The sequence below is a fragment of the Haliotis cracherodii genome, unplaced genomic scaffold (genome assembly GCF_022045235.1).
Source record: "Haliotis cracherodii isolate W230 unplaced genomic scaffold, xgHalCrac1.p SCAF_7, whole genome shotgun sequence".
Classification (NCBI taxonomy): Eukaryota; Metazoa; Mollusca; class Gastropoda; order Lepetellida; family Haliotidae; genus Haliotis; species Haliotis cracherodii.
This window is the reverse complement of record NW_027266330.1, coordinates 50403912-50417949: the sequence shown is the minus strand read 5'-3', so window position 1 is coordinate 50417949 and position 14038 is coordinate 50403912. Positions and strand designations below refer to the sequence as shown.

The 14038-nt window shown below is 42.3% G+C and overlaps 1 protein-coding gene across 1 annotated transcript in view; it reads left to right on the top strand.

Moving 5' to 3' along the window:
* The window catches only part of LOC139447323 (leucine-rich repeat and immunoglobulin-like domain-containing nogo receptor-interacting protein 2), a 28508-nt gene extending 17174 nt beyond the window's left edge, over positions 1–11334 (top strand). Inside the window, exon 2 of the mRNA XM_071228625.1 lies at positions 7592–11334. Within this exon, the coding sequence (XP_071084726.1) occupies positions 7607–9208 (1602 nt within the window). The 5' untranslated portion in view covers positions 7592–7606 and the 3' untranslated portion in view covers positions 9209–11334. The remainder of the gene's footprint in view (positions 1–7591) is intronic.
* The last annotated feature ends 2704 nt before the right edge of the window (positions 11335–14038 follow it).

The window sequence follows — 14038 nt, the reverse complement described above, 5'->3', positions numbered from 1 at the left end:
AAAAATGTATGTCAATAACTAATTGCTTGTTTTAAAATTAGGTGTGATGCTTTTATGAACAAAGGTTATCGAAAGCTGTGCCCAGGAGGTTGAGGTACCGTGAAATGATTGTCCCCCTGTGTGACACGTAATCCAATCATAATCGATGTAACTATCATCAACCATTTTAAGCCAACTCATTGCTGAGTATGTTTAATATTGGCTAGTACTGTGCACAACCACCAGTAGCTAAAGTGATGACGTAAATCCTGCTGGGGTATCATGCAGGAAGCAGAGGTACTGTAAGTCCCCATGTTCCCCAGCGAGCTGGCCTAGCTTTGGTTACTGGTGGCCTATAGCCCGTGTTTTAAATTATATAAATAATATTATGCCCAAATATGTTTGACAATTTTTTTGTTTAAATACGCTTTGTATTCATGACTCAATTGTATATATATATATATATATATATATATATATATATATATATATATATATATATATATATATCAACTTGTTCTCGTCGTTATATGGTTGTAAAATTATGCCGATGTGACGTTAGATTTTACTCGATGTTTGAATGGAACTTAGCATCTTCGCTCCTCTCCTACCCAACGTATGGCGCCGGTTGTCGATTGCTATTTACTCTACGTGTTAAGTGTATATATTACGACCCCCTTACTTTCACCCTGGGTTGCCTGGGCTGTACAAGGGTAGTATTACACGGAGCGTCGAATACAACGCATTGCCGTCACGGTGTGTCATGATCGAGGGTTCTTATGGTGAGAGGTTAACCTATTATCCCGACAGTGTATGTAAGTAGAATGTCAAACACTGCGGGGAGTTTGAGTGGATTTCGTTGAATGGGAGTAATAGCTTAGTCTATATACAAGTACTATCTTGTAATAAGGACAGGGGTCTTATTTATATTCCTTGTTTGCCTTTTACACATAAAACATTCGAAAGAATGAGTTAATTCTTTTAGCGGTCACTGAGCCACGTACAATTGGTATTGGGGTGTGTGTGGGGTGGGGGTCACTGCACACTTTTTTCGTAGGGGGATTTAACTGTGGATTGTGTGGTAAAAATGGTGCGTAAGTATAGTCTATTGTTGTGAGGGGTTGGGTAGCCTAGTGGTTAAAGCGATCGCTTGCCCCGCTGAAAACCCGGGTTCGGTTTCTCCGATGAGTATATTGTGTGAACCCCGGGTATGGTGCCCCCACCGAGCTATGGCTACAAACGGCGTAAAACCATACTCACTCACTCATTTATTATTGGTGATTAGGCTAGATTAGTTCTTAGTTGAAATGGTGATCGGTTGGACAAGTCATCTAGAACGCTGTCATTGGCTGAGTTAAATCCCTTGGTCCTCTGCTTGGGAATAGGACCGCCTCCGTGGTCTAGTGGTAGAGCGTCCGCCCGGAGAGCGGAAGGTCAGGGGGTTCGATCCCCGGCCGCGTTATACCAAAAGATGGTACTTGTTGTTACCCTGGCGTTCGGCATTGCGGGGTTAAAACAAGGACTGGTCGGTAGGGAGTCAGTATACTGTGTCTGAGTGGCGAGTTTGTGGCAGTGTATCTGTGTGGACTAGTACCAGCAGCTACACATGCACGCACGCACGCACGCACGCACGCGCGTCGCCATATGGGTGCAACAGTGGAAAACGTCTAATACCTGCATTAGGTTTGGCTTTCAACCGCATTTACACCGTTTGTGGAGCTAAGCCCGTCATGCCTCAGTTTAACATGAATATCCCATTAAGACACATTACACTGACTCAGAGTTGGTCAGTCCTTGCTTCATCAAATTTAATGTCGAGCGCCAGGCAGGGTAGCAACAAGTACCATCTTTTAACGTCTTTCGGTATGACGTTGCAGAAGATCGATCCCCTTCCGACCTTCCGCCTCCCCTTGCTGTGTTAGGACCGGATAAGAAGCGGTGTATTTCCAGACTCAAAATACAAAAAGAACCGCAGCATCTTGAACAGAACTGCCTCCCTTAGTCGCACCAGGATCAGTTGATGGTGAATTCGAATCCCACATTAGCTCCAATTATAACCCTTGGGTTACCTCAACAAACCCGTGCTAGTTGGTTTCAGAAAAGTTCCTGAAAAGACCAGCATTTATTCAGAGTTGATTCCACAATATAATGACCCCATGTAACTATGACCCTGTTCAATCCAACTCCCTCCTTCACTCGCAGTCAGTATCGAATAGTACCTTGGAATCTCCGGGTTAAAAATATGGCCCGCAGCAAACTATGCTTGTCGTAAGAGACCACTGACGGGATCGGATGGTCAGGCTCGCTAGCCTGACATCGTATCCCAATTGCGTGGATCGATGCTCATGATGTTAATCACTTGATTACTGGTCCAAACTCGATTATTTACAAACCGCCGTCATATAGCTGGAATATTGCTGAATGTAACGTTAAACAATAAACAAACAATATGAAATATTCAAGTCAGGACTGAACCTAGTTTCAACACAACCGAGCATGAGTGAGTGAGTATGGTTTTACGCTTCTTTTAGCAATATCCCAGCAATATCACGGCGGGGGACACCTGAAATGGGCTCCACACGTTGTACCCATGTCGGGAATCGAACCCGGGTCTTCGGCGTGACGAGCGAACGGTTTAACCACTAGGCTACCCGACCGCCCTCAACGGAGCATGAAGACGACGCAGTACTTGTACTTCAACACAGTTAAAATAGGTCAGACAATGACCCACATTCATTGATATAGACAATACAGTATCTGCACACCTATCTAGCAGACTGTTCTCTACATAGGTAATACAATCAGGCCTGTTAGCAGATAAAAGAGTTTGTCACCTGCTCTGATAGCCACGAGTTTCAACATGGCTCCACAAACACAACAGGAGAAAGAAAGAACGCCGACAGGATGAGGTGCCTGGATAATTGTTGTTGTTTAGTGTTGTCATGCAAGAAGGTAAACACATTAGCCACATTTATCAGTTTATAAAAAGCTATTTTCAGGCATTTGCGGTATTTAGACCTGGTATCAAGACGCCAGATCGTAAAAGCTATCAACAGGTTAATGTTGAGGTGAGGTGAAATGGGGTTTAACGTCGCGTCCAAGATTATTGCACTTACATAGCGACGTGCATGCACGTGTATGTGTGTGTGTGGCTGCTTGTACTAGTCCGGGCTGATGCCGATTTATAGTGTTAGCACACTGAGATACCATGCCACAGTTTGACATGAATATCCCACTCAGACACAGTTTACTGACTCCGAGCCGACCAGTCCTTGTTTTAGCCCCTTAATGCCGAGCGCCAGACAGGGTAACAACAAGTACCATCTTTTAACGTCTTTTGGTATGACGCGGCCTGGGATCGAACCCCGGACCTTCCGCTCTCCGGGCGGACGCTCTACCATTAGACCACGGAGGTGGTCCGGTTTATGTTGCAGGTGACTGTTGTATGTGAACTGTATACGTTTGGAATATTTTCTTTTGACCAGTATAGAGTCCACGCCGACGGCCCGAATGGTACACCTCGAGGCCATTTGGTGTAAATGTCATTGGCAACATGATGACAGATTTGTTTTGTTTGTTTGTTGTTTAACGTCGCACTCAGCAATATTCCAGCTACATGCCGGCGGTCTGTAAATAATCGAGTCTGGACCAGGCTTTCCAGTGATTGATATCATGAGCATCGATCCATGTAATTTGGATACGATGACATGCATCAACCAAGTCAGCGAGCCTGACAATCCGATCCCGTTAGTCGCCTCTTACGACAAGCATAGTTGCCTTTTATGGCAAGCATGGGTTGCTGAAGACCTATTCTACCACGGATCTTCACGGGTCTATGCATTTTGTGAACTTCGGTGTATTTATGGTGCTTCGAAACGCACACCTGTTTTAACCATGAAAGGATCAAAATACCAAAATCAATTCATATGTATGTCATGCTAAACAGGTGAACGATTTGACTAGGTAGGTATTTGAAATCATTATTATGATAAATATTTCATTGATCACTTCGTATTACCGAGATAATAATAATATTAATACAGTAACTACGGTTATAACGAACTCAAATGGACTACTAAAGTTAGTTCGTTATAACCGTAATTCGTTATAAGCATATATACAGTATAACTACAGCAAATAGTCGGGACTAAAAAGTTAGTTCGTTATATCCGTTAGTTCGTTATAAGCGTATTCGTTATAACCGTAGTTTATTGTATCATGACGGCTTTTTTCTGTATATGTATACTACAGTTTACCCGAGGTTGTAACTCCAACAAGCGTACAAGAAACTGTTTGTCAGAAAGCAATTAGTTGAGTATGAGGAATGTTTTGGCAAAACACAATTAGTTAGAACATGACAAACGTTATCACGATAATAACATGGATACATCTCTTCCAATTTATAAACATATTATTTGTAATCAAACAAGCATATTTAGAACGAACCTAACATATGTTGCGTTTCTTTCATTCGTCAGTATATGACAATTTATCCGAGTGTGTTCTTCAACGAACGTTTTTTCGCATCACAATTCAGTCCAAGTACCCTTGTCGTGGTAATAAAATGAATTAATTTCTTCCGCCCAGTGGATAACATATTGTTCATACCAAAACAAAGGCATATATGTCGCATCTTCTCGAGGCAAGGGAGTTAACTGACTGTAAAAGTCCAGTTTCCACCCTTGCCGAACTAGGCTGGTATTATGGAGTTACATTTTGACTGGACTAACGAGTCTATGCATAGTCCAACTCGTTGTCAACAGATATTTTCTAAACCTTTTCATGTTTTTGATCAAGGTGCTTGCGTGACTTGATCCACTTCGCGATGTAAGACCCGTTTTATCACAACATAGATCTTGATTAACGATCAGATCGTCTTGACTGGGCGCCATCGTTTTCTTTGAAACAAATGCAAGTGATGAAATCTGATTGGTCCATAGGAGAGGCTTAAAAGGGACATAACTCGTAATAGCCACTGGTGGCGCTACGATCGAGCCCGGGAATTCCAGCCAAGTTCGCCAAGGGTGGAAACTTGACTTTTAAAGTCAGTTCACTCTCTTGCCTCGGGAAGATGCATAGGTCGAAACTGATCATATGTTGCGTTTGTTATGATCATAAGTATTTGAGAGTGTACAGAAGCGTATCATTCAAGCAAATGTCATAAGACTCAAGAACAACATTTATTATTATATGTTTGTAATGCTTCAACCTGTGTAGGGGCGGTGGGGTGAGCCTAGTGGTTAAAAAAACTCACTCGTCGCACCGAAGATACAGGTTCAGTTCCCAAAATGGTTACGATGTGTTTCCAGTCGCGATACCGCTGGAATAGTACTGCAATCGGCGTAAGACCATTCTCACTCACTCCATTTATGGATTGTATGATTTATTTCAAATCGAGATAATTTCATACGAATCTAAAACATAACGTTGCGTTTGTTCTGATCCTGAGTATATACACTTTCCCCAACAGTGTAAGCAACGGGTTACTTCTCCAGTTCTAAACCAATAAACTTAATACGGAAATGTCACCACGATTGACAGCAACATATATCCTTTCAGCGCAGCTCACTTTCAATACGTCTACACTGTTTCCAGCATAGGGCGTAGCCAAGGTTGAGTGCTAGTGTTACCCTTTTTCGTGTTAGAGGTGGCAGCTGTCATATTAGAACAGTGTTACTGAGTAGACCTGTACACCAAGGGCAGCTAAGTCAGTACGAGCTGTGACATGGAGCACGACATCTGTGATGAACTATCATCGCCAAAACGCGACCTGAATTCAAAATTAAAATCCCTATTTCGGGCCCATGACTTCATCCGTATGTCCAAGGGATGGGGAGAATATTTTAACAAGCATCTTTAACATACCTATCCTAAATCGGGGCTTATGAGCGGAGCTGAATGGCCCGATTATCTGCGTAAAAAACTATTAGTTTGGCAGTGTTGTTGTTATAATGTTCTTTTGCAATGGGGCACGGCTGACAGTTATGTAAATGTGTGTCGCGAAAGGGTTTACCTTCAACACATTTACGTCATGAGCTGAACAACCTTCAGGTACATAGCTGTCATGCAAGTGTAAAATATACCCCTCAACTTTTGAAAGAGATAATCAGATATGTCATTCTATTTAAGGTGAGGTGAGGTGAAATGGGGTTTAACGTCGCGTCCAAGATTATTGCACTTATATAGCGACGTGCATGTAAGTGTGTGTGTGTTTGTGTGGCTGCTTGTACTAGTCCGGACTGATGCCGATTTATAGTGCTAGCACACTGAGATACCATGCCGCAGTTTAACATGAATACCCCACTCAGACACGGTATACTGACTCCGAGCCGACCAGTCCTTGCTTTAGCCCCTTAATGCTGAGCGCCAGACAGGGTAACAACAAGTACCATCTTTTAACGTCTTTTGGTATGACGCGGTCGGGGATCGAACCCCGGACCTTCCGCTCTCCGGGCGGACGCTCTACCACCAGACCACGGAGGCGGTCTTCTATTTAAGGAATAAACGAAGAGTAGGAGTTGTTTATCGTACAACTAAACACTTCAGGGAGAATATACCATGAGTGGCGCAACCTCGTGTGGTTAATTATTCTCCCTGCAGTGTTATAGTTTATGACAAACAACGACCCAAGTCGTTTATTTCTTATATGATATGTCAACATTGTGAACAGCCTCTTTAAAGATGTTGATAAAATAAACAAGTTTTGAAAATAGCATTTTATCCGTATTTAAATAATGATTACTCCCTCATTAGAATCCGACCTCGGCAATGACGTATAAGTCCATTTTTTGCATTGGTGAGTATTTTAAGGATGTTGATAAAATAAACACGTTTTGAAAATATTTATCCGTATTTAAACAATGATGACTCCCAAATTAGAATCCGACCTCGGCTTTAAGGGACAAGTCCATTTTTTTTGCATTGGTTGGTATTTCGCGCATATTCTCACACCGATTATCTGTACCTTTTATCCCAATACCGATTGTCATATCTCTCTCGCTTTTGGATGCGATCATTGGACCATCGCGTTTATCTGCGTTGTCCAGCTACAACTCACTAGACACTCCCCTCTCAATAACAACATCGTATTATAAATATATACGAGATCATCAGGTTGCGAGTGCATGGTCGAATCTCCAAGAAATGACGTCATGATAGAACAATGTTTTATCGTGAAATAAACGACGCTTTGTTCTTCATAGGTCTTTGCGATTTATCGCGTAGCTATCTCATATTTAATGATACACACGCTATAGTATGAAAAGATTCCGGGGTGGAATAAGTCTTCTATGACTATGCTTGTCGTAAAAGGCGACTAACGAGATCGGGTGGTCAGGCTCGCTGACTTGGTTTGATGCATGTCATCGTATCCCAATTGCGTGGATCGATGCTCATGATGTCAATCACTTGATTGTCTGGTCCAGATTCGATTATTTACAGACCGCCGTCATATAGCTGGAATATTGCTGAGTGCGGCGTTAAACAACAAACCAACCAACCAACCAACCAACCAAATGGCCGGGACCAAAAATTAAGTTCGTTATATCCGTCAGTTCGTTACAAGCATGTTCGTTATAAAAGTAATTTACTGTAATTATCATTTTATTTGCAGAGTCATCACGTGACGATGGTATCGTTACCGTGCCGTGACGTGTGGGGGATAACGCTCATCATCGTCCTCTTCATAGCACATAGTACGTCATCTGACGGAGGCGCCTGTCCTCACGGATGTACATGCTCTGCCACCATTATAGACTGTCGTCATAGCAACCTGACGTCACTTCCTTCCACCCTTCCATTGGCCGAGACGATTGACAAGCTACTTGTTTCAGGAAACAGGATAAAGCAGATTGGACTTGAACTTAAATCCTACCCAGCACTCGAAAGAGTTGATGTGGCATCCAACAACATCAGCAGCATCAGTGATGGAGCTTTCAGTGGCATAGAGAATCTGGACAATCTGATTCTTCGTCGGAACTATCTGGCAAAGTTAACGAACGAGACCTTTCGGGGATTGCGGGCGCTCAAAACCTTGGACTTGGGGTACAACGTCTTGAAGACCTTACCCAATGGTGCTTTCAGAGACTTGAAAAGTTTGCAGCAATTAGATTTAATGAAAAATAACATTTCCTTCATCGAAGACGACGCTTTTGTTGGTTTGGAGTCTTTGCAAGTTTTGAATTTAACCCGAAACCTTCTTCAAGTGTATCCAACAAACGCTTTCTCAAGACTGACATCCGTTACCCGCCTGGTATTGGATGATAACAGGTTGAAAACCATACCGAGGTTTGCATTTGCAGGACTTTTGAATCTGAAGTTTTTGAGCCTCAATGGGAACCATCTTGCTATCCTGGAACCGTCGGCGTTTGCCGTGCTGAAGGCGGGTTCTGGCACCTCTTTAGTGGAGCTTTCAATTAAAGGAACAGACCTGCACGATGTTCCAACGGATGCCTTTAAAAGTCTTACAAGTCTTGAAATACTGGACATCAGTAAAAATAAATTCAAAATTTTTAAGAGGGGGTCTTTTAATGGGCTGAAAAGTCTTCGAAAGCTGACGGTAACATCCTCAAGATATCTGACAACCATTGAAAATGGAACTTTTGAATTTATGTCGAATTTAACGGAAGTCATCATACGAAATAATAAAGCTCTCACGTCGATCGGAGAGACAACTTTCCCCTCCGCGGGGTCACTGGTGGATCTCGATTTAAGTTCCAATTCTATTCACACATTTTATCCAAATATGGTTCCATGGGCTAAAAATGCGACTGTTGATATAAGAAATAACCAGCTTCTCTGTGACTGTAATATTGTTTGGATGTTTACAACTCTGAAGAACGCCAATAATCCGAAAACAAAACTATATGCGTCAAATCTTTCGTGCGCAGCGCCAGATTCATATAGAGGGAGAAACGTATTCTCGCTTTCGAATTCCACCTTCAGCTGTGACCTTGCTAAACCTTACACCCATGACGTCCTGAGTCGGGTCAAGGTCGCGGCAATTGCTGCAGTCATCACAAGCCTTTTGCTTATGTGCTGTGCTCTTTTCATCAAGTTCCGAAAAAAGATTTGCATGGTAATCCGCAGACAGTATCGGTACCGCCAATATAAAAACAACGGCTCCCTTTCAGACAGTAGACAGAACGGGGAGCTCCCGGAAGAAGGCACTGCAATGGAGGTCATAAGTTCATATAAAGATGACCCTGAAATACAAGTTCAAGGTCAATAGGTCAGTCAAGGTCAAATGGAGTTTTTGACGTGTTTCAACCTCGACAGTGACTTTTGTTGATATCAAATAACCATTGTATAAAACGTGCAATAGGTATACTGATGTGAATCTAAAACAATCCGACTGCACAGGTATCAAATATTCATTAACCTCCCCCTGAATATCTCTTTCTCAAACATGAATCTTTTGAAGGACCAATAATTGAGACACAGGAGTGGTTATATAATATGGGTTTTACGTAGATAACAAATTTGTCTCGATATGTTACAGGACGTGAAAGCCCTGTGATCTGACAATTCGTGACAACTCGGCCCTTTCCGTCACCTGCAGGAAGAGTCCCCGCCTTTTGATCGATGTTTTGTTCAAAACAAACGAACCCTAGTGCGGCTATTACTGTTAGACACACGGCCCCTTCTTACGAACTGATCATTTCAGGGGTAGGGGGCATAGTTTGTGAAACAAGGTAATTTTCTTCGAAAACTGGAAAAGAAATCCTCAGTTTTATAAAAATAAATACATCGATCACTTGACATGCTGCATGTTCTGAAAAGTAATTAAATCATATTGCCTCAAATAAAAAGCCGGCAACAATCAGCCCCTCATCCCTACAGGACCCCACCCCATCCCCACCCACCCCACCCCCGTATTTCGAATGGTCGGTCCCTGAAGAGTTTTAATATTCAGAACAGAGCAGAACTTTATTTACACTCGGGCCGGGATACTCGGCATATGAGGTGCAGATTTACAAACAATATATACAGAAGATGGTTTACGTGGAAGATTTTACAGTTTTTTATTATGACTATTACAGAATGTACAGTTTTTTTCACAACATTATTTTTTTACAGTTAAACAATTACTTAAGTTTAGCATATTTGGGTTTTTGAGTTTAGGACAAATATCTTCCGTCGGTGTTTAAAAATAGGACAAAGACACTAGAAATGGGCGTCACACATTGTGCCCATGTGGGGAATCGAACCCCGGGCCTTATTTAACTTTAACACAGGACACTGCAACGTTTAATCGAATAAGTGTTTTTTGTTTTGCTGAAAGGTTCAGTCAACATTTTTTCAAAGGTGATGTGTGCAGAATATTCCATAGTGACGTATTTGCACCACGTGCTTGTTTACGTCTTCCAGCCATTTGGTATGACTCCATGACGATCTCTAAGACCTTTTATCGGCCTGTTGCTGAGGTTGTACATAAAATACTGACCAAGGCGGTAAAAAGGTCATTCACTCGCCACTGAGCGCCACTTTCGACTCTGTAGCTATTAAGACAATAAACGGCATTCTACATCATGCGCAAGCAGATATGTTTACTGGCCTAAAGCATTCTGTGGGAAAACAAACGACATAATTCAAAATTATTATTTTTATTTAATGATACTTATTTTAATGGAAGCAGTTATTTCAACACATGTTTATCTTTCAATGTTTTTTAAAATTAATAATCACTTGGTCGTGATGATAATTAGAATTTAGTATAATTTTTAGTGATCCTCGAATATTATGACTGCAGACGAGTGCCTGGATCTTTCCCTTTTGCTTTTATACAGAGCTGAATTCTACGAACCACCTAACTATTTTTTGAAGCATCTTAATTTCCCTAACACTGCTTTTAATATTGAATCAATATGACTTATGCTGATAAAATCTACCACACAAGGCACTATTACCAGACCCAGCTAGATGTGAGTTGACTTCTTGATTGTCTACGGGGTCCAGACTAGCCCAGTCGTCTGAATTGGCTGTGCAGAGTTGCGTCCCTTAGTCGTACCAGGATCCTGTGATCGTTTGTGCGAACATAGATTGGGAAAGTTTTTGTCATAATATGTTACCTATGAGATTGTTTTACCTTTGAGTTGCTCAAACACTATATCAAATCAATGGCGTATAGCTCGGTGACTAGTGTAGCCAAAGAATATCACGTTGTATATACCATTCATCTTATATGTTGCTACCCTGTGTATAACCATGTATGATAAATTAGCACGTCCTCACGTTGTATAGAGGAGGGACGGGTAGGCCAGTGGTGGACGCAGTCGCAATATGCAGGATCTGCCGATTGTGTGTTCGGGGGTCAGTTTGCACCCCTACCCCCCTTCATTTTATGCAACATTCTTTTATGCCGCACCCCCCGCCCCCCTCCCCCCACAGTAACAGTATTTCCTGCCCCTCCCACCCTCTACTAGGGGAGTACGGGTAGCCTAGTGGTTAAAGCGTTCGCTCGTCACACCGAAGACCCGGGTTCGATTCCCGACATGGGTACAATGTGGGAAGACCATTTCCGGTGTCCCCCGCCATGATATTCCTGGAATATTGCTAAAAGCGGCGTAAAATCATACTCACTCACTCACTCTGTATTAAGCAACTTTACCCTAAATAATGTTCAAATGTAGTTGTGCGATTTTGCAACTGAACCGGTGTGTTGTTTTTTCACCACCGACCCCGATTCCTATAAAAAAATACCAGTCCCTTGTGATCCCTACTCTGCCTGCACCTCGCACGTTGGTTGAAAAAAACCTGTCGACGTAAATGATATGTGTCGTGTTTTACTCCATTCCCATATTCAGCTAACACACGTGTTTCCGTCAGACTGGAACTAAATTTGACACCAGGAATCTTATCTAGTTCCAATCTCATTAAAATCAGATCTTTGTTCTCGCTTCCGCTAAACACAGATCTGAGGACATCCCATTACGGGTCACGTCAGACCGACCTTGTGCGAACTTTGACTGACCAATGGAATGACCAATCAGAAGGCAGTTTTCTCGTGCTTTACGGCACTAATTTCAAATTGGCGACTACGCTTCGAAACATATTTTGACAAATTCTCGATTACAAATTTGAAACCTGAACAAAAATACATTCTGGAATGGCTAATAGATTGTCTAGATTGAAAGGATTCAGTCGTTAAACCCGTAACTATGGTTCGGAATACCCCATGTTAAAGTTTTCGAGATTGCATGACTAGAAATCACATTCCGACTGTCACTTTCATAATCTGGTAAGCGACGCACTGATTGGTCGGATGAAAGGTCGTTTTGGCGTGACCCCTAATGGGATGTCTTCGGATGTTTGTTTAGCGGTAGCGAGAACTAAGGTCTGATTTTAATGAGACTTATCTAGTTCTTCTGTATTTAGTTACCAACAAAATGTACTGTTACATAAATCCATGCTTCTTGTCGATGCTATATAGAATATATAGTTACATGTATTCTTACTCCTCATCCAGGTTCATACATAGCGCTTCCCATGAAGAAACGTTTCTTGAAAGTTTCTTCATTTTAATTAAGTCTGCACTTAAGGATGGAAAAAAGAAAACGAATCTCCCTTACAACCAAAATATTTACCTCACAAATTACAGCAGTCAGTTTGGATAAAAGGCTTATCGGAAGTGGGGTGGAAATAAGCTCTAGCCCGCTAGCCCGGACCAGTTTGGCTTTGTTAATGGACTCCCAAGGGCTAGTAGAATTTCAGACATGTTGGGGGTGGGGCTGGGGGTTGGGGTGTGTGGGTTTGGGCTGGAAAGGGGTAGGATGGGGTGGTGTTGCAGTATGTTAAAACTAGTAGACGTTCATGGTTACTTTCCATCCCCGTTGGGGGGCACGGAGGTCCCAGTCGTCTAAGGCGCCGCGATTCGCTGTGCAGATTTGCGGCCCTTGGGCACGCCAGAAACCTATGATTGTGGGTTCGAATCCCAGTTCGCCCCGATTATGTTTCTAGGTTTGTCAGCACCATACCTGTGCTCGTGGGTTTCACCGAAGTGGGAAACGTCTGAGACCTGCATCACTTCGGGCTTTCCTCCCACATTAAGCTGAAACGCCGTGATTTAACTGGAATACTGTTAAAAGCGGCGTTAAACCCAACTCACTCACTAACTCAAACCCCGCTGAACGTCTTAAAGTATTAAAGAAACAACAGTGGTTTATTGTGGGAATTATGGTAACCCGGGTCGCCAAAACTCAAAAGGCCGGGGATAAAATATATTTTCTTTACGCAACCCAACAACAAACAAAGGTTGTAGAATAAATACATATGCTCTTCTCACGGGAATATGTTATGCACTCCCATAACTGTTTCGTTCAATCTTAGTTCTTTGTGTTTTGCACTCGTGTCAGTCACCCGTTACATCACTCCCTTGTGGCCACTACAATAGGCACCGTGCTTCGTGTATGTTACATTGTTGTATATTTCATACAAACAATGTACATTTCATGGGAGCCGTGTAAATTTCATCTACATTGTTGTATATTTCATACAAACAATGTACATTTCATGGGAGCCGTGTAAATTTCAACCTATAGTTTTCCTTTTGACGGATTTCACATATCTACTCTAAATAACTTTCCTTTGTGTGACTACGCGCTTGAAAAAATGTATTATGTGAATTCAATGTGTATGTAATGTTCTTTTGACATTAAATATTGTAATGTGATCCAGGTTGTTGAAGTCAATGGGACATCCGAATGGGACTACAGTCCCTTGTTGTCATAGTGATGCAGTTGATTCTGTTCTGTTTGTTTGTTGTTTAACGCCGCACTATGCTTGCCTTGTGAGGCAATCAATAGGATCAGGTTGGTTGGTTGGTTTGTTGTTTAACGCCGCTCACAGCAATATTCCAGCTATATGACGGCGTCTGTAAATAATCGAGTCTGGACCAGACAATCCAGTGATTGATAGCATGAGCATCGATCCACGCAATTGGGAAATATGATCAGGTGCTCAGGCTCGCTGACTTGGTTGATGCATGTCATTGTATCCCATTTGCCTAGATCGATGCTCATGAAGTCAATCACTGGATTGTCTGGTCCAGACTCGATTATTT